Below are 18,597 nucleotides of genomic sequence, written 5' to 3'. Positions count from 1 at the left end.
AGGTTCTCTAGGCTCTCCTAGACAAAAACCTTACTTCAGAGTTGTTTCAATGGAAATATCCAACTGGGAACTCGGAAATTCTGACATCCCAATACAACTGGAACAAACCAATAATGCTTTCTTTCATCCCCTTTTTCTCTGTGGCCTTTAGCTCCATGCCAAGTGGGCAAAGTAGTTTCCTAAAGCAGCAAAAAACTATTTATTTGGAGATGAATAGTGCATTTGTTGGGTAGTTATTTTGAACACATTCACTTTGGTGCGTGTGTATTTATTGGTGCAGGATGGTGCATGCAGAATTGAATCAAAATACTCTACAGTGCCCATGTTCATGTTAAAAAATAATATGTCAGCCAGTGCAATGTTGTGGCGCATTGATACGTCTATAAAAAACAATTAACCACATCAGGCTTCGGCTACACATCCAACACTGTATAAATATATTGTTAGTGAAATCAATTGTTGGTTTTGGTTTCCCAGTATCCTTTAAATATGCTGCATAGTTTTCATTACCAGTCTTGCCTCACATCTTGTCATTGGCCTTTTGAAACCCTACGGCTCCTTCTAATTCATCCCTTTTTTATCTCTCATTCCCTGTTACACGCCTCCTGTCACCCTGCTTCTCTAGCCCCCCCTTCTCTCCTCTCCTCCACCTCAGTCTGCCCTGCTCACCCTCATTTTCATGTAAATGAGAATCGATCCCTCTTGCAGCCCCCCTCTGCAGTTCTCTCCTCTTGGTTCCTTAGTGAAAACAAAATGTCGTGGACCAGCCGAACATCTGGTCTGCACTGGTCAGGCAACATCATTTAATGAATGCAGCTTTCATTGTAATTTGTCAATAAAACGACTAACTGTTTAACAACGTTTTCATGATGTGTGGAGATGAGAAAGAGTAAGATTGAAATTGCTGTAAAGTAAAATGAATATATAAAAAAACATTATTCTTTATATACCAAAAAACATTTTGCATATTTGAGGTACAGAGCTTAGTGTTTAGAACCAGGAAAAATATGATTTTATTTTTTGAGACGTTCCAAAGCATTCAAATGAATGTTGAAATCCTTGTGAGTTTAGTTTACATATTTGCAATTTTCTGACATGGTGAAATCTAAAAGATGCAGAATTTTACATATAAATAAAACAAAAAACATAAAAATATATACATATACACATGTAACAAAGAGATGTAACCCTCTTATTTTGTTGTATTTCAACTGAAATGTACCTTGAAACATGATGCATGGTGTGAACAAGCGAAAAATAGGCTAAATGTTAAGCTATTTCTTTGTCATGTGGGTACACGAAAACCGAACTACAGCATATTAAATATATCGGTTTCACGCAAATAGCAATAACAACGTATGTGTAATTCCTGGTATATAATTGGACAACCCTGATGCAATAGTGCCCTCTTGCGTTCAGAATGGAGTATGCATGTAATGCTGATGTCACGCCCCGTGGTTTGATGGGAGTTGGAGTCATAATGGATTCGCTACTTCCTGCTTTCACGAAGAAGACCGAGAAATTCAGGCTCTTAACCCAAAAGTTGTTTTCCTGCTGAACCGTTTGACCTCGAAAAGGCAGAACTGGACACAAAGACAGAGTAAGTTTGTATTTTCATGTTTTTATTAATAGACTCCCGAAACAAAAGGAGATAAGCTAATTTTGAACGAGAAGCAGCGAAGTTTTTGTCAATGGAACAGACGCTGCTATTTTAAGGTAAACTCGGTTTGTCATTTAAAGCTAAGCACTTGCAATATGCCTCAAAAAACGTCTTGTCTTTGTTTAACTCATGTCTTCCTATCCAAAACTCTATTACAATACACTTGAATTACTAAGAGCAAGATATAGGAGTGATAACGTCAATGTCCCAGTTGCTAGTAAAGCAATTAAACTGTCAAAGCAAATTTCCCACCCTGATACCAAAATAGAGTTCGCACAATAAGTATTACGTAAGAAATTATTGGTAAGTGAAGCATTATTAAAAAAAAAACTAAACATTTCCACATCTGTCCTCGCTTACATTTTACACTTTAAAGATATAATTATTATTGGTATTTGTACATTTTGTTCATTTCAATTGCACATCTCTTACCTACTTATTTTAGGCTTTATCATGAGTTGTTTCTTGTGAAAACTAAAGAGAATTGTCAGTTAATAGGCATTTGATAATCAAGTCAAATATTATATTTTGTGTAGGTTCAATCTCTTTACTTCATAGACACAAGCAATATGTACTCTAAGGGTATGCAACAAGATAATATTTATGCTACCATTAGACAAACTAGGCGAGATGTGTGTAGTAAACCATCAGATATTTTGACGTACCTGAAAGAGACTCCATCATTTACCAATACCACTGAATGTAGAAGAAAATTCAAATAATTGTTTTTATTTGCACGAAAAAAACACTTTTACCTGTTTCCTGATGTGTATCATCATTTTAATATAAATAACATATCACTTGGAAAAGGATTTCATCCATATGAACCCTTACTTTCTCCCAGCACCGGGGTGTTTGGCAAAACATTTTTTGTATCTAATATAATGTTATAAATAGAGAAATGCAGGGGATGAAGTGCCTCCTCCCTGCTGTAGTTGGGACACATTCTTGCAGTGAATAGCTTCTTTCTGTCCTTGCACATGGAGAGATAACACAACTATTCAGGCTGAATAGGATCTTTCTGTTTTATAACAATGCAGTTTAGGGAATAACGTGAATTCTTAGCCTGACTGAGAGTCTGACGCCTTTCGTGACATGGACAGAGCTAAATATTTGGTTTCACAATAGCAATCACAAAGAAAGCAGACTATGACACACAGACAAGAAATACATATGTAATGTAGAAATGAAATGTTTATTGTCTCAGTCAAATAACAGGACTAACAGGATTTAAAAGTGCTAGTCTCCACCACTAAAGCACTCATATAGTTGTCATCTCTTTCCGAGCCTTCCTTGTTTTCTGTACTTATTTTCGTTCCCTCGTCCTCAGATGTCTCTTATGGAGCACGGTGCCGTCCGGCCGGTCGCAGCAGTAGCGTGGACCTCCAACAGCAGCACCTGCCCCAAAGATTTCACTCTGGTATATATACTTATTATAAGATCTGCAGCAAATGGTCAACTAGTAATTAGTCAACCAACATAAAAACAAGCTTTTTGATAATCAATGTTTTTGATGAAGTAATATGTAATTTGAAAATCGTAGTTTTTAGCCTCTCAAATATGGAGATTTTCATAGATTGATAGCTGATCACAAAAGGCACCATTTAAAATAACAACAGATACAGTTTTCTACTGCCATCCTTTCCAACTTACCGAATGTTGTTAGAATACGGAAATATTGTTGACTTTAAGCTATGTGTGGATCGTGTTGACTTTACAAAATACCGATTTTTCTCAACTGCCTGCTTAGTACAAAAATCATGAGAATGGTAAAGTCTCATTACTGAGTCAATCTTGGGTCAGATGTAGTATGAAAATCTAAATGTACCCATTTTCCTCCCAAATCTCTCTGTCCCTCTGCAGATCAGCATCACAGAAGACGGCGCTACAGCAAACTTTACACGCAGCTTTGCGATGAAATCTGGATATTACCTCTGTTACAGCAAGGTAACATAAAAAGATACACTTCCCCACTTAATAACCCATTGTTTGTTTTCATTACCACATTACATCATGCATGTTTGTTTCCAAACAACCCTAAGTTCTCCCTCCCCCCTCCCCCCTCCCCACTCTCTTTCTTTAGGACTTGAAAGGTGGGATGGTAGTGTCGGACATTCGGCTTATTTCAGACAAGGACTCTATTCCTCACGGTTATTGCTTCATAGCAGAACACCTTGAAGCGAGTGAGTACATACACACTTACATTCTGTTCTGTTGTAAGGGACTTCTGACCCTTCATAATGAATTCATTTCATTTTCAGCCCTCGAAACAATGAAAATGTTTGTTTCACCAATTCTGGTTTTCCTTTTCTTCCCAACTGTTCTGATTTGTCTTAGACATGAAAAATAAATCACATATTCTGGCCGTTAGCAAGTTCAAATTTCTATTTGACGGAATAAACTCCAGAAAAGTTTGCCTCTCTGTTCTCTATGTCTTATTTATTCACTACTGATTTCCCTTACAGTCTGATGGACAGTCTCTGTATTTATTTGTGTGTGTGTTTCCAGAGGCCTCAGTTTGGAAGAAGAAGCGTGTGTGTATACGCATGGTCCCGGTGGGCAGTGTGGACACAGCTGTGTTGGATATCAAAGTGACTGCCAAAAGCAAAATGATGTTGCAGCATTACACATATGTGGGGTTAGTAGTTTCACATACACACACATGGGATGTGTATTTGTTCAGTTAGAAATCCTCTATTAGGATTGTAGACCTGAGATGTGAGTCGGACGGTGGTCTGTTGTCAGAAATTAGTCATTTAAAGACAAATTGGACTCAATTTGTATTAACGCTTTTTATGTGTCACATGTGCCTTTTCTCCAGAGATGTCCATGGCTACGTGCTGTGGTGCAGAAAGGGACATTTCTCCAACCCCATGCCCCAAGCTAAGCCCCGCAGTGTGAGCCTGGACCTCCGCCAACTCTCAATTGATCAGCCGGTCGCTCCCCTGCCCCTCAGACCCAGGTACTGTTCTTGATTTGATATCTAATATAGAGAAAATAATCAATATTTTGGTAATTTATTTTTATTTTTCATTGTTTATTAGGGGAAATCTTGGCTTTTCTGGTGCACATGTTTTTTTAATACAGCCATTAAAATAACAATAATGACTGGAAAACGTTTTTTTTTTACTTTGAAGACAATGAGATAAACATACACATTTTACTTCTCTTCATAAAAATATTTTGAAGTTCTTATGAAAATGCAAGTGCAGCCTGCATTTTCTGCAGGCTGCTCTACAGTTTGTATTCTGGAAATATTTTACTATTGACATGAACACCTATTTATCTTTCTGCACAGCAACCCTCCTCCTCCACTGCCGAATAACAAATTGAGCCAGAGACGCCACAGCCTCCATAACAAAGATACTGGGGACAAATCTGCTGACGGCAGCATCCCGGGACTCACAGGTACTCAAGCTCTACTAAATCACAGTAAACTTCTTCCAATTCCTCACTGCAGGCAGCCTTACACCTAACTGTTCCCCATCTCCACTCCATCTGCAGCTCTAGATGGAGTTCCCTTTAGCCTTCACCCAAAGTTTGATATCCAGGCAAACAGCACAGTATGTCTGACTTTTTCAACAACAAATGGATGTGATTTACAGCTGTTTTCTGCCTCACATTATCTCTTGTTTTTTCCTTTTGCCTCAAGCATTTGATTTAAACACATATCCTTAACTTTGAAATATATCTCTCTCAGGCACTTCAACTGAATTCCCAATTGAACAACATTCGTATAAAGTCTCTCCAAGACATTAAAAACGAGGTAGGGTCACATTGATGCTCAATTTCTGTAACGCTTACATTAACAACATGGCATTTCCCCCTCAAATATATACTCCCTTTTTCTTTTTTCCAGTATAACTACACTTTTGCAGTGGAGGAATCTGCTGCCAAGAGGATCCGACCATCAGTGCCAGCAGAAGGCGTCCCATCAGCTCAGTGATACTCAGTTTAAGCTTTGACAAATCAAAAATATCAGACAACATATTTTTGCTCTGTCCAAATGTATCCAGTGTGACATGCAACATCCAGCTACATGATTTATCATAACGTTCAATTATCAGATTGTCTAAAGGGAGATGTATACATGAGACTGACAATCATGCTCCGGAGATCTTGTCTGACTTTGCATTCCTTTTTATTTCCTATCATGTAAAGTGTTTACCCCGTTGTTACCATCTTCAAGAATTCCAAGCTTTTCTGAATGGATTTATACTTGTACATATGTTTGTCTTGAAATGGCTTTACACTGTTAAAGTGTTAAAGATGTAATGTATAAATCTACTGTTTTGGGCCTACTAATCTGCAGTCTGACTTTATATGCTCAATTTCCAAATGAGTAGTTGTCAAAAACACGCACTTGCCGTTGCAGATGTATCTAATCTCCTTCAATGCTACTCATCCTTATCCATTTGGGCCATTAAGAGGTTTTTTTAAGCAGAGCTGTGTTGAGCAATGATGGAAGCATTTTGCTGGAGACGTTTAACTGAACTCACTAGACACTACAATATCTTAATGTAGGATTAAGTGTATGAAGAGTAGCCTTCAACTACACGTTTGTTTTATTCCCCCTGCAAAATAATATATCCTATTTTAGGGTTCATGGAGGAAGGTTGTATATTTAGCTTTGTGTTTGTCATATTTAAACAAGATAGGTTTGAAAATGTTTTGTTGTTGTTGTATCTATAAGGTGGAACGAAGACCAAATATTTATCTTTTCATTGTACAATATATAAAGTTTTGTTTTGTTATGGTCTGTATAGCAAGATTGCATGGTAAATAATAAAAACTTAAGAAACATCAAAAAGTAACATGTTTGTATTTTTTAAATATACAGTTAACAACAAACCACTCTGCATTTAGGGGAATTTAAAACTTTAAACATTTGAATCGATAAGGTGGGTAAATACAGTAAAGTTACTGCTACCATATGCACATCAGTGTTTCCCCTAGGTTTAGGGGGGGGGGGGGCATTGGGATATTTTTTTTTATTAAATCCTCTGGAGCAGAGAGAGGAGCTGTGGAGTATTGTTATTGATTAGTGCATCAGTGTTTCTTAGGGTCAAAAACACTAAACTCACAACTTAAAATGAAAGCATTTAGTTTATTTAATAAAAGAGCACATGTTCAATGTGAAAAGTGACAGTAGATAAAGATTAGTTGCAATTTGGTTCCAAAAAAAAGAAAGAATTGGAGTCATTCCTGGGGTTTTAAATCCGTGACAAATCTTGTCTTGCAGATTACAGACACACATTTGATTCATATTAAATTGGTTGAGTCTCTTCATTAAACATTTTTTTAATTTGGTTTGCTATTTTTAACTTGGCAATTAATCGTTAACATCCGAACATTTCGATTTGTATTGTCAACTCCTGATTCATTTTCTTAATTGTTTTCATTATATCCAAAATGTACCATTTTATTATATCCTAGGGTTATTTTTGTATCTATTCAGAACGTAGTTTTACATGTTCACTGCTTTTTAGAGACTTTACATGGAAATGCTTCATTCTCCTTCCCATCCAGCAGCAGTTATAATGCATTACTGCCCCCTGCTGTACTATGCTGGATATGGTATGTATACATAACCTTTTACATCGGTCTCCCTGCACAGTGAACAGTTATGTAACCTGCCAGCTGGAATCTTTCATAGTTTTTTAGTAAAGAATTAATCAATCAATTTAAACGTTTTCTTTAAAATTACACATGTATCACAAATTACCTAATTTTAAAGTGGTGCCTGCAATTATTGCTCTCAAATAATCAAAGGGATTAAATATGTAATAATAACATAAACAAGAAATTACTTACATGACATGTGCTATATCCATAAATTAGTTGTGCATAATATTTCTCTAATGTGTGTTTAAATCATAGACTGTGTAATATGTAGGCCTATGTGATGAGTAATTTAACAAGTTTTTTGACACTTGGTAGTGCCTAGGATTATATTATAAAACGGTATTATTATCTTTGTTGCAGAAAGTTGTTTAATTGGCTGATGTCTTGATGCTTTAAACATATTGTGTGTTTTACATTTTGTAAAACAACTGTAAAACGTCCTAGTTTAAATGACAAAGAAACATTAAAAATATAAAGACGGAATGTGACAGAAGGGCTCATTTCAAATCTCAATTCAGACCAAACTTAAACTATAGGAGCCAGGGGGGGGGGGGGGGGTTACCATCGGCACAATCATTTCAGTTTCTTCTCAATAGTTTTCAGAATTACTGAACATATTTGCAAATAAATATAATAATAATAATGACATGGCAAGCCTGTTTTTCTAATTGTGTCCAGTCAGTAACCAACTTAAAAACAAATATATATGGATTTTTAATTAATTATTATTTGCTCATTTAAAAGCAAACAGTGTATTGCAGTACAGTAAATTCTAAATAATCACATAATTAAAGTCAAACATTTAGATAACTTACTGTAGCAAACTATTTAAAGAATAGGTTGTCTAACAGACTATCTTGTTAACTGATGTTTGTTAGTTCTAATCTAGTTCTACATTTGCTATTACACAGATGTTATTATTATTATATTTGATCACTGCCAGCTTTCCTTCTCTGTCTGATGTTTTTGAAGCACTGCAGCCACACAGTGCCTCTCTTTGTACATCCACGCTGTCTTTCTGCTCTGTTTGTTCTGCTTTCCGGAAAACGGGCTCTGATTCCAACCAGCTGTTTCCCGCCTCACACAGATCAGCTGCACACACACACACACGTAGTAGGCGGAGGCATCAGACTAACACACAGACACACGTAGTAGGCGGAGGCAAGAAGCCGCACACACACACATTGGAGGGAACCCCATCAGCTGTGGGAAGCAACACAGCTTGAACTTACTTTTTATTTTTCTAAGAGTATTCGTCAGATTGGAAGATTTTGAAGCGGTATTTTAGATATGCGCCATTGAGGAGTTCAGAGAGAGCTTTGTGCCAAGAACGTACATCCTAATATTTTAACCAGGACAGCAGTGGAGGAAGAAAAAGAAACAGAAAACACGGAGTACAGAAGGAGTCTTTGAAAGCATGGAATACTTCATGATGCCGACCGACAAGATCCCGTCCTTACAGCACTTCAAGAAGACGGAGAAGGATGTAATTGGCGGTCTCTGCAGGTGTGTAGATAAAAAAAAATGTTGTTGATACGGCGCTGCTTGCACAAATCCTCCCTCGTGTCGCTGTGGTGTATGCGTGCGTGATGCAGCCTGACTCCAGTTAGCATGCTAGCTGTTAGCCTCGCTGCGATGTCTTGCCAGCAGGAGCATGGTTATAGAAACTAGCAGCTCGCTGGCCAGCTGCTGTTGTTGTTGGAGAGGATATTTCGGATTTTTTAAACTGATGTTATTACATTGGCCGGAATAATAACATGTCATAACATAAAGGATATGTTTCTGATCGTTCAACTCAGAAATATGTAAATCAAAGACATGAAATCTACATTTGCTTCCAGTTGAACACGAACCACGTGGTAGTTTACGTGTTCCCCGCCGCTTCGCTGCTATACACCAAAACACACGTTTTAACGACAAAGTTCCCCAAACCCTTTACGATTATCACCGCATTTATTATATGTAAAATGCATTGGTAGTTGTTATTATTGCATGTGTGTGCGGTTCGGCTTTATTATGTGCGTAGTTGAATAATGCTCCGCGCAGCAGCCATCGTTGTGTCGTGAGCTAAAATTAGCTTAGCTTGGCTAGCTAGTTAGCAATCACAACGCACTCGTATTCAATCCCAACGCACTCGTTTTTCTAATTTGTATCATATGTTCTAGCTTGTTTAGCCGAGACATGGCTTCTTTAAAGTGTTACTGCCACCAAAAATATGCATCCTTCAGCTGCAGAGTGGAGAGTAGGTACTAGCTTTGTGCTAACGGTACAAAGCATTGTTCTCCATGATGCCAGGGGGCCTGCAGCTGCTGCTGCTGCTGCTGCTGCTGGAGGAGTCACATTTCAGGCGGCTGCCTCGAGACTGCCAGACGCGCCCTCCGGCGGCCATGTTGGTGGTCCGCAGCTCCCTTGCACCTACAGCTGAGACCAGCTGATTTTAACTGTTAACGTTAAAAAATGTGTTGTAAACATGTTGTTGTCTGGGCGGAGATCTGACAGATGTGTGTCAACAGACAGGAGTAAATATGTGCGCCAAGGAAGCCTTACTAATGGAAATGAGTATAAGCACATTTATATATATTAGTTGGTAATAATGTACTGCAATCTGGCTTTGACCTTTACACCTGACTGCTTTTATTCGGAAGTTTTCAGTTTCATCGCACTTTGCACATTGTTATATTTGGAAGTGCCAGTGGACCTCAATATATTTTCTTAAAGACAATACATAATTTAAGAGAGATAAACACTTGAATCCCAATAGACCAAATTAAGCCTTCAATATTGATAAGCTTTATCAGTCTGCTACCTTCATAATGAGAAGTTTTAACTTGGGTCTTTCAAAATAAACAACACCTTTTTCTAGGTTTGGATCTGAACATTAGACAGGGTTGCACATCACCAATAATCTTTTGTAGAAATATGGCCATGTGCGCCTTTGTCCTCTGTCTGACCTCTTTTATTTTTGTAAACATCTCAGATATGGTTCTTTGGGTTCTTGCTGTTTTCTTGGCACCATGGTCATTTTTAGACCTAATGCTTGGCGTAGTTCTCCCCCTGAGTAAACAAGACCGAGAAGGTTTTGCTACCATAACACCCAACCTCGTGGGGTGAAGGAGCACCGAGTTCAGCCAAACTCAAAGATCTCTAGTCAGTTCGACTGAGGAATGTGGTGATGTCGAGAATAAAGCCTAGTTAGGGCTCAAGGTTAAAGGTTTACGGAGACAGAGATCCGCTGATTGCTGGTTATATTGCTGATTTATGTTTATATGACCAAGAACAGTTGTTGTAAGTTGATGTGCACATGTCTTAAAACTCCCCTAAAACTGAATAAGAATGATCAAATGTGTGTCCGAGAAGAGCTGACGACAGAGTTCAAACGTTTTTCACAAAAAAATTACTGCCTGCCAGTGCCACAGTGGTAGACAATAAAAACCATTATGTTTTAGACCTTGCTCATTGGGCACAAAGCCCGAATGGACAGACTAATGATCGTCTCTCTCTTTGACCCTGCTACCTCAGCCTTGCCAACATCCCCCTCAGTCCGGAGACGGCTCAGGACCAGGAGAGAAGAATCCGCCGTGAGATCGCCAACAGCAACGAACGCCGGCGCATGCAGAGCATTAACGCTGGCTTCCAGTCCCTCAAAACACTCCTGCCCCACACAGACGGAGAGAAACTTAGCAAGGTGCAGACAGCGCACAAACTGTAGCTCATGACACAGCACGATCAAGCTCTAAATGATTGCCAGTCTTTTTGACTGCTTTACAGAAGAGAAAATCTTTGACATTTCAGTGTTGCCCATGCACTGTGTTGTTCATGTTTACTTTTTTTCAGGCGGCCATCCTGCAGCAGACTTCAGACTACATCTTTGCCTTGGAGCAGGAAAAGACCACGCTCCTGGCTCAGAACAACCAGCTCAAACGCTACATCCAGGTAACATCCTAAATTGTTAAATTGTTATACATCTTTCATACTTTACATTACTCCTAACACTCAACCATCTCAAACTGGTTTGCTATCTTTCAGTTCGCCTTACGTTTCCCTTTTAAATTATATTAACACCTTGAACTTTCATCACTTTTAATTTGACCTTTAATTCTATTATTGTTGTCTGGTAGTATACTCGTTCACAAGAATTACAGCCAAACAATGAAGTTAAAGATACATGGAGCTAAATACTTTTCTTTAAAAAAAATGTGTATTCTGCACATTAATATAACTTGGTGTTCCATATTTGCACAGCTTGGAAAAGTGGGCAAAGGAAAAAGTACTTGCTCAATCTATATGCAGCCATGTAACAAAATGTGTGTTGACCTGTTTGTTTTGTTTACCCTGCTGTTGGGTCCCCTGTCCGGTTGGTTTTCTTGCCCAACAGCCCATTAGCTCAAATGGCTGCTTGGTCCATTTGTGCACAAGCACCATGTGTCGTTTTAAATAGAGTGGAAACACCTCAAGCTGTGCAGACTGACTGTTAATTAGATTTTAAAGCATCCCCCATTAACATACTTTACATATTTAACTTAATATCTGCATTTCTTCTCCAGGAGTTCAGCGGCTCATCGCCCAAGAGGAGGCGAGCCGAGGAGAAAGATGAAGGGATCGGGTCTCCAGACACGCTGGAGGAGGAGAAGGTGGAGGAGGTGAGGAGGGAGATGTTAGAGCTGCGGCAGCAACTGGACAAGGAGCGCTCGGCTCGCATGCAGCTGGACGAGCAGGTGAGACAAAAAGAGCAGACGTGACTTGAATGGGTCTTAACTTGATTGTCAATCACCTCGAGAAAAACAAGTTTGCTGTATATTCTGTATAATGAGGCTAAAAAGTATTTTAAAACCTTTCCTGAAAATGTACTTCAGGAATGCAACAGAAGGTGTTTTATCGTCAGGCATTTAATTTTAATCTATTTCTCTTTTATCTATTTTATGCTTGGGATATTTCCGTGTTAGTTGACTGATGCTGTTCCTGTGCTAATTGATACATCTGCTTTACAAAATAAATATAATAACTTTAAATGCTTTACAAAACTTGATTAAAAAAAGTTGTGAATGCTAGAAAATGTCACCAATATTGCTACCTTGAGATGGGTTCTCTTACTACTACGAGTGAGGTCACATCTCCAGGCTTTACAATATCCTGTCACAGTGAACATTAACTATCAACGCACACGGACCAATATTTCCATTTCACAAGTATCATCAGTATCTGGGTCCTTGACATGATTATCAGCTACTTTAACAGAAAGGTGGCTGGAGGTGTAGACAGACCATTATTGACAGCTCGCATCCTGGATCCACCTGAACAGCAGGTTGATGCAATGGGGACAGGTGGGGAAGACAAACAGAAACTAATGGGCAGCGAGAGAGGAAAGCAAACAGTAGGGGGGGTGCAGGGTTGAGATATTTCCAAAGAGTTTAATTACATCTGGGGAATCCAGTATATTTGATGAATGACTTTTATGATAAGTGTCAGGGTTATAACAATATCGCACAATGCCAAAGTATTGTATATTGTACTTTCGTTTTTACCATATATAATGTTATTATTCAACTGTATTGTATTGTCTGTTAGTTAAAGGGTTTTAGTGTAAATGATAGATATAATTCATTGCTATAATTTCTTGTTGTTAATATAATTAACGTGTGTGTGCAGGTGCGCGCTCTGAACACACAGCTGCTGCCGGACCGTCTGAAGGTGATCACTCAGCAGGTGGAGGAGGAGGAGGAGCAGGCGCTCATCCAGACCCAGACGCTGCTCAGGCTGCAGCAGATCCACGCAGCCGACAGACGACCACACAGTCCACAGGTCAGAGACACACACACACACACACACACACACACACACACACACACACTGAGGCATCCACTTTGCAATTCACAAACTGCTGGAGTGAGAGTGTTTTAAACTACGTCATGCAGAGCTCAACAGTGACCGTCTCAGATGTAGTAACATTTTGTTCATTTTCTGTCCGTCCTCCAGGTGCTGGCTCCCCCCACTCCCCCCGCCCCGACCCACCACCCCACGGTCATCGTCCCGGCCCCAACACTAACCCAGCAACCCCATCATCATGTCACCGTGGTGACCATGAGCCCGTCAGTCCACCCCAGCACTGTGTCTACGTCCAGACAGAACCTGGACACTATTGTGCAGGTAGGAGTGCGTTTCACTTTGTTTATATTTTTCATACTCTTATGTTAACAGCTTATAGTGAATGTTATTGTGTTCACCCCAAAGGCCTTTGCACACCAGGCCCTCTTCATTGTTCATAATACATTTCTTCCAACTGTTGTTTTGAGTACATTCATAAGCAGTGAAAAAGCAACATATGGTAGTAGTGTAGCTGGGGGTTATGAAATTCTTACGATTGGACAACATAAAGGCTTTGAGGTTATAACTTCCTTGAATCATCACAAAGGCAGCGCAAAACAGATTCTTACCTCCCGTTCTTTACCTTTCATAATAAAAGCCAAGGACATATTCAACGCGTAGCTGTTTTATAGAAAGAACTCAAATTCTCTCAGGACATTACACTGAAGGGGAAAAAATACAAATATTATTGCATCTGTAATTAATTTTTTAACAAAGAAAGCTCTGTTACCAATCCATTCAAACATTCTTTATTATCAGGTGTTGCAACAGTTTTTTTCTTTACTGTTGGTATTTAAAAACCCTAAGATAAGACTCAGTAACGAGACAGAGACTGGATATTGTTTCCCTCTTCTTCAGGCTATCCAGCACATTGAGCGCGCTCAGGAAAGGAGAGCGAGCGCGGAAGAGGAGCAGAGACGAGCTGTCATCGTTAGCCCCGCCCACATCGCCATGGACACCGCCTGCTCGGACACAGACACGGACACGGAGGGCGAGGACTGCTCAATGAACTGATCCACCCCATGAACTCTCACACACAAACACTTAAAAATACCTACTCACTGTAAGATTCCCTCCAGGAGCTCGACTACTTTTAAAAAAAAATCTTTCTTTGGCATTATCCAAACTCCTAAATCCAGTGGTTAAGCTCTGTGTCAGTCTTGTACTGTAAAAAAAAAAAAGAAAAGAAGAAGATTGAATACTTAGGGTGGTCAGCGTGTAGAGGTGGTCCTGTGGGATTTCTAAAAGGCGGGTTTTCAATGTCAGAGCCGGTCTGTGGCTACTTGAAAACGTCTCCTCGTGTAAAAAGCTACCAGCATCAGTCCGTCCTTCACGTGCGCTAATGTGCGCTCCATGCAGGCGCAGCATCAAAATTAACTGTCGCCACTGGCACAGTATTATCTCTGCTACAAATTGACGGAGCTTTCAGGGTGGAGATTTGAATGTAACAACACAGAAGAAAGCAGCTCTCGATTCTTAAAAGGGATATGGAGTTGCAGGTATTTCTTTCCCAGTCTTAATTAGTTCGTTTTTTTCTATGTTTGCTAGGATATATTCTAGCGCCAGCGGCCACAAAACCCAACTTTAAACTACAACAGAAGGCATTTCTAAATTAAAAGTTCTAATTCAAAATTTAATTGCAAAGTTAATTTGAGGATATATGTGGAATGGAATTATGTCTGAATTTACTTGAAAAAGGTTGTGTTTTTAATATCTAAATAAGCCCTTAAAATAAGCTGTTGAACAATTTATATCGTCCTTTAGTTTTTTATGTTTAAACATGTTTTTGTTAACCTTTTTTTATTTTCTGTCAGGGTTACTGAATGTCGAAAGTGAACACTTTGTTTTATTGAGATTAACAACACAAAGTCGGAGGCTTGTCGGGCTTTCACAGAAAACCGGATGCCTGAGATGAATTCTAAGAGTCTGATTTTAAATGAGATTTAAAATGAAATCCACTAAAGCCAGCCCCATTATTTTTTTCTTATACTGGTGGTGGTTGTTGCACCCCTAATGTAATAAATGAATAAAACAAAAATACGAACCAAATGTTGGTTCATAGCAGGAAAAGTAATTCACACAGTGACTGATTCTTATGAAATGCGCCATTTGATAATTTGGCTGAAATCTGAAACAGATTGAATAGATTCTCATGCTCTCTTTGCATGAAGGCTTCCGGTTTTCCTCCAAAGACTTCCAGTCTATTGACTAGTCTTGGTTTGATGCTTTCAGTGACTATGCACTAGTGTTTTGGTATTTATGCAATTCCATCTTCAGTATGTTTGTTGGTGTCATTAATACGTGAGGTGAAGTTATCTATGCACCGTTGATAGGTGTGTACATTACACCTACAGTATACAGTATGTATGAAACGGGACATGCTTGTATGAAAGAATGTAGTCACTACTCGCAAGGTGCTTTTCGCCATCTAACTTCACAAGAGAATAACGTTTATTAAGTATGTGAATTTTAGCAGAAAATGATATGCGTCATTTCCACATCTTGGAATAGCTTATTGAGTTGTGGTGCAGGGGGGTGATGGCAGATTTGTATGTGATTTCATTGTGATATTTGATAACATAAATGGAAAATAGCTTCAAAAATAGGCAGGTCACATCTTAATGAACCCAAAAAGCTTTAGGATCAGCCTGGGTAGTTTGAAAACTAAGCAAGCTGATAGTGATGTTTCCAGAAGCCACACAAAGTGCAACACTCTAAAGAAAAGCACTGAATAGATTTTCAGATCTCCTCTCTCTAAAATGCACCAGGTCTGTCCGCCTCATGTTATGTTGCTTATATTTCTTGGGAATTTGACTGGAAATCCCTGCTTGGAGCCTCCCTCCTCTCATACTCGATTTGATACGCTGACTTGATGCTGTAAACATTCCTTTTTATTTGGATTTGTATCCGTCTTTTGATCTCTTATATGTTCTGTTGCCAATTGAATGCATGTTACTAATTGCTGTTTTCTCTGGTCTAAAGCAGGCTTACTTTTCTTTTTTTTAAAGGTTTCCTTTTCTTTCATGAACACATGACTGATTAATTCATTGTGAAACTCTGTTGACTTGATAGATTTGGGGACACTATTAACTTACATCAGTTTTATTTCTGGTTAGAGTAGCTGGTATTTCTCATGCCAAACATGGTGGGATATTCTCATGCTTTGTTTGTGAAACTTTGTTTAAGGGTTTGGTGTTTTGCTGGTTAATGTTAAGCCACATGCTGATTTTAATCTGAGGTTCGTGATTGTTCAACTGAACACTTCCCCCAAATGTTCCTGTACATTGTGTTGCAGCACTGCTGTCTTTTGGTGGAATTTGAGATATTTGATATGAAGCACTTGCTGTTCTGTACTGCCTGAATCAATGATGAGGAAGACTTTTTTTTTTATTTCTTTGTAAACTCCATGCTGTGACTCAACTCGGCAGCTGTTTTTTGTGCTCTGCTTTTCTGTCTATTTTTTGTCTTTCTTGTCCAGTTTTACATTTTTGGTGACAAGCATTTTTTATATTTTTGTGATTTTTATTTTTCCCATCAGTCCAGGTCGATGAGAAGCGGTTATATTTTGTTTATAAAAAAAACTTGGGTAAACAGGCCTTTGTAAAGTTGAAAAAAAATAAATTTGTACTTTTTTTATTACACCCTTTTTGCTTCCTCTGCTTTACTTCAATCCTGAATGGTATAAACCTCCTATATCCACTAGGGGGCCACATTGAGTGAGTCACTTGGCAGCAGCAGAAAGAAGTCTGCAGCCTGGAGTTCACATTTGTGATAAACACAGCTGGCGCACAGGCCTCATATTAATCTCCTTTTAGTATACAAACAATTACTAGAGATCTTTCACTGAGAAATGTTCATAAACCAAAGAAAAAGCATACCTTTGTGTGACTGAGCATTGGTGTAGAAAGCAATGAATTCAATCTTGGATGCTATCGACAATTAGAAGTTAAAATCTGTATACATAAGCAGAGATGGCAAAAGTTCACACATCCTTTACTCAAGTAGAAGTAAAGATACTCCTGTTTAAAAATACTCTGGTAGAAGTACTGACTCAACTTCTTTACTCAAGTAAAAAGTACCCATAACTACCAACTGTTTTAAAGAGTACCTGACCTCCCTTTATATTAATAGAACAATAATGTAATTGTTAGCTAATGAATGTTTCGATGCTGAACAACGGCAAAATGACAGTTTTAATTGGTCCCTCTTCTTTAGAGAAGACCAGGAAATGATGGATACACGGATCATGTTAAAATATTAGCAAATATTTAAGAAGTACAATATAAGACAAGCACAAGTTTCATTTGTGNTGTGATATTGGGCTATATAAATATACATTGATTGATTGATTGATTTGTGGGCCATATTCCATTATACTTTTTTAATTTGCTGAGGGCCGATTCAAAATGGTCCATGGGCCGCATTTGGCCCCCGGGCCATAGTTTGGACACCCCTGCTCTAAATAATAATGATCATGCCACCAAACACAGATTAAAACTAAAGTAACAAACCTGTTTTGAAAATGTAAGAAGTAGAAAGTACAGGTATTTATGTTAAAAAAGAAGTAAAAGTAAAAAGTCGTCAAAAAATCATAATTATATAAGAAAAATGTAGTTAAGTACAGAAATTAAGTATTTGTACTCCACTTCCCACCTCTATACATAAGCTCATTAAAATCAACGACTTTAACATAATTAGTGGTAAAACTACAAGACTGCAGCACGGTCGGCCTGTCTCTTCCTGCTTCTCTCTGCTTTCAACATTCCTGACAGGGCCAGGCAGCTGCTCCGACACACAATGGCTGACATGGCTGCAGTTTCCAATCACCACCTCCACTGGCATGCCCTCTGCCCTTCAGCGGGGCAGTATATATAGCCGTGGGAGATGAGTGGAAGGCCCCTGGCAGCCAAAATGAAGTCTCTGCTGTCTGTGTGCTGCGTGCTGTCTCTGCTGGCCCTGTCTGCTGCAGGTATGGCTGAGTTTCGGTTAATATCTTATTTTTGTAATGATATTTTAGGGTTATAGTGCTGTGGGGTGCGTGTATGGAGTAACATAAGCAGGCATTGTGTGTGTGAAATATCCAGTGCAGTTAGATATCTGAATCTAGAAGTATTTGGTCTGTCTTTGAACACAACATAGCTTTGAGTTGATTTTAGAGGTCATAAATGAAGGAAAAATGATATATATATAAATAAGATATTTGATCAAATGAGTACAAATGTTCAATAATTTAAAAAAAGTGTCAGTGCAGTGCAGATCTCTGTGTCAGGACTGAGGCGTGACACCAGCTGATGGACACAGTCTGCTGGCTGCTCATTCTCTGCCCTGGAGAGAAACGCAGTGATGGCACTGACCGAGTGACTTTGACTCGCTACAAAGAGACACTCTCTGATGCAAAACCTGGCAGAAATGTTAAGTTTTCCCACTGGATCTATTTCAGTCTGACTGTC

General features: G+C 38.9%; 2 protein-coding genes across 3 annotated transcripts; both read left to right on the top strand.

Moving 5' to 3' along the window:
- Positions 1–1,479: 1,479 nt before the first annotated feature.
- mvb12a (multivesicular body subunit 12A) lies at positions 1,480–6,470 on the top strand. 2 transcript variants are annotated; one of them, XM_010779624.1, is made up of 10 exons: positions 1,480–1,600; positions 2,991–3,080; positions 3,524–3,607; positions 3,744–3,843; positions 4,169–4,298; positions 4,482–4,622; positions 4,959–5,068; positions 5,165–5,223; positions 5,361–5,426; positions 5,520–6,470. In XM_010779624.1, the coding sequence occupies exons 2-10, from the start codon at positions 2,991–2,993 to the stop codon at positions 5,604–5,606; spliced, it is 867 nt and encodes a 288-aa protein (XP_010777926.1). In that variant the 5' UTR covers positions 1,480–1,600; the 3' UTR covers positions 5,607–6,470. The 2 variants fall into 2 exon arrangements, with proteins under 2 accessions (XP_010777926.1, XP_010777927.1); XM_010779625.1 differs by lacking the exon at positions 5,165–5,223 and having other exon boundaries at positions 5,520–5,613.
- Positions 6,471–8,445: 1,975 nt separating this feature from the next.
- On the top strand, positions 8,446–16,764 carry LOC104952749 (transcription factor AP-4-like). Its single transcript, XM_010779623.1, has 7 exons — positions 8,446–8,791; positions 10,805–10,970; positions 11,120–11,218; positions 11,830–12,000; positions 12,932–13,084; positions 13,259–13,429; positions 14,006–16,764. The coding sequence occupies exons 1-7, from the start codon at positions 8,703–8,705 to the stop codon at positions 14,159–14,161; spliced, it is 1,005 nt and encodes a 334-aa protein (XP_010777925.1). The 5' UTR covers positions 8,446–8,702; the 3' UTR covers positions 14,162–16,764.
- The last annotated feature ends 1,833 nt before the right edge of the window (positions 16,765–18,597 follow it).

The sequence above is a fragment of the Notothenia coriiceps genome, unplaced genomic scaffold (genome assembly GCF_000735185.1).
Source record: "Notothenia coriiceps isolate Sejong01 unplaced genomic scaffold, NC01 NC01_scaffold00020476, whole genome shotgun sequence".
Classification (NCBI taxonomy): Eukaryota; Metazoa; Chordata; class Actinopteri; order Perciformes; family Nototheniidae; genus Notothenia; species Notothenia coriiceps.
This window is presented reverse-complemented; position numbering and strand designations above follow the sequence as displayed.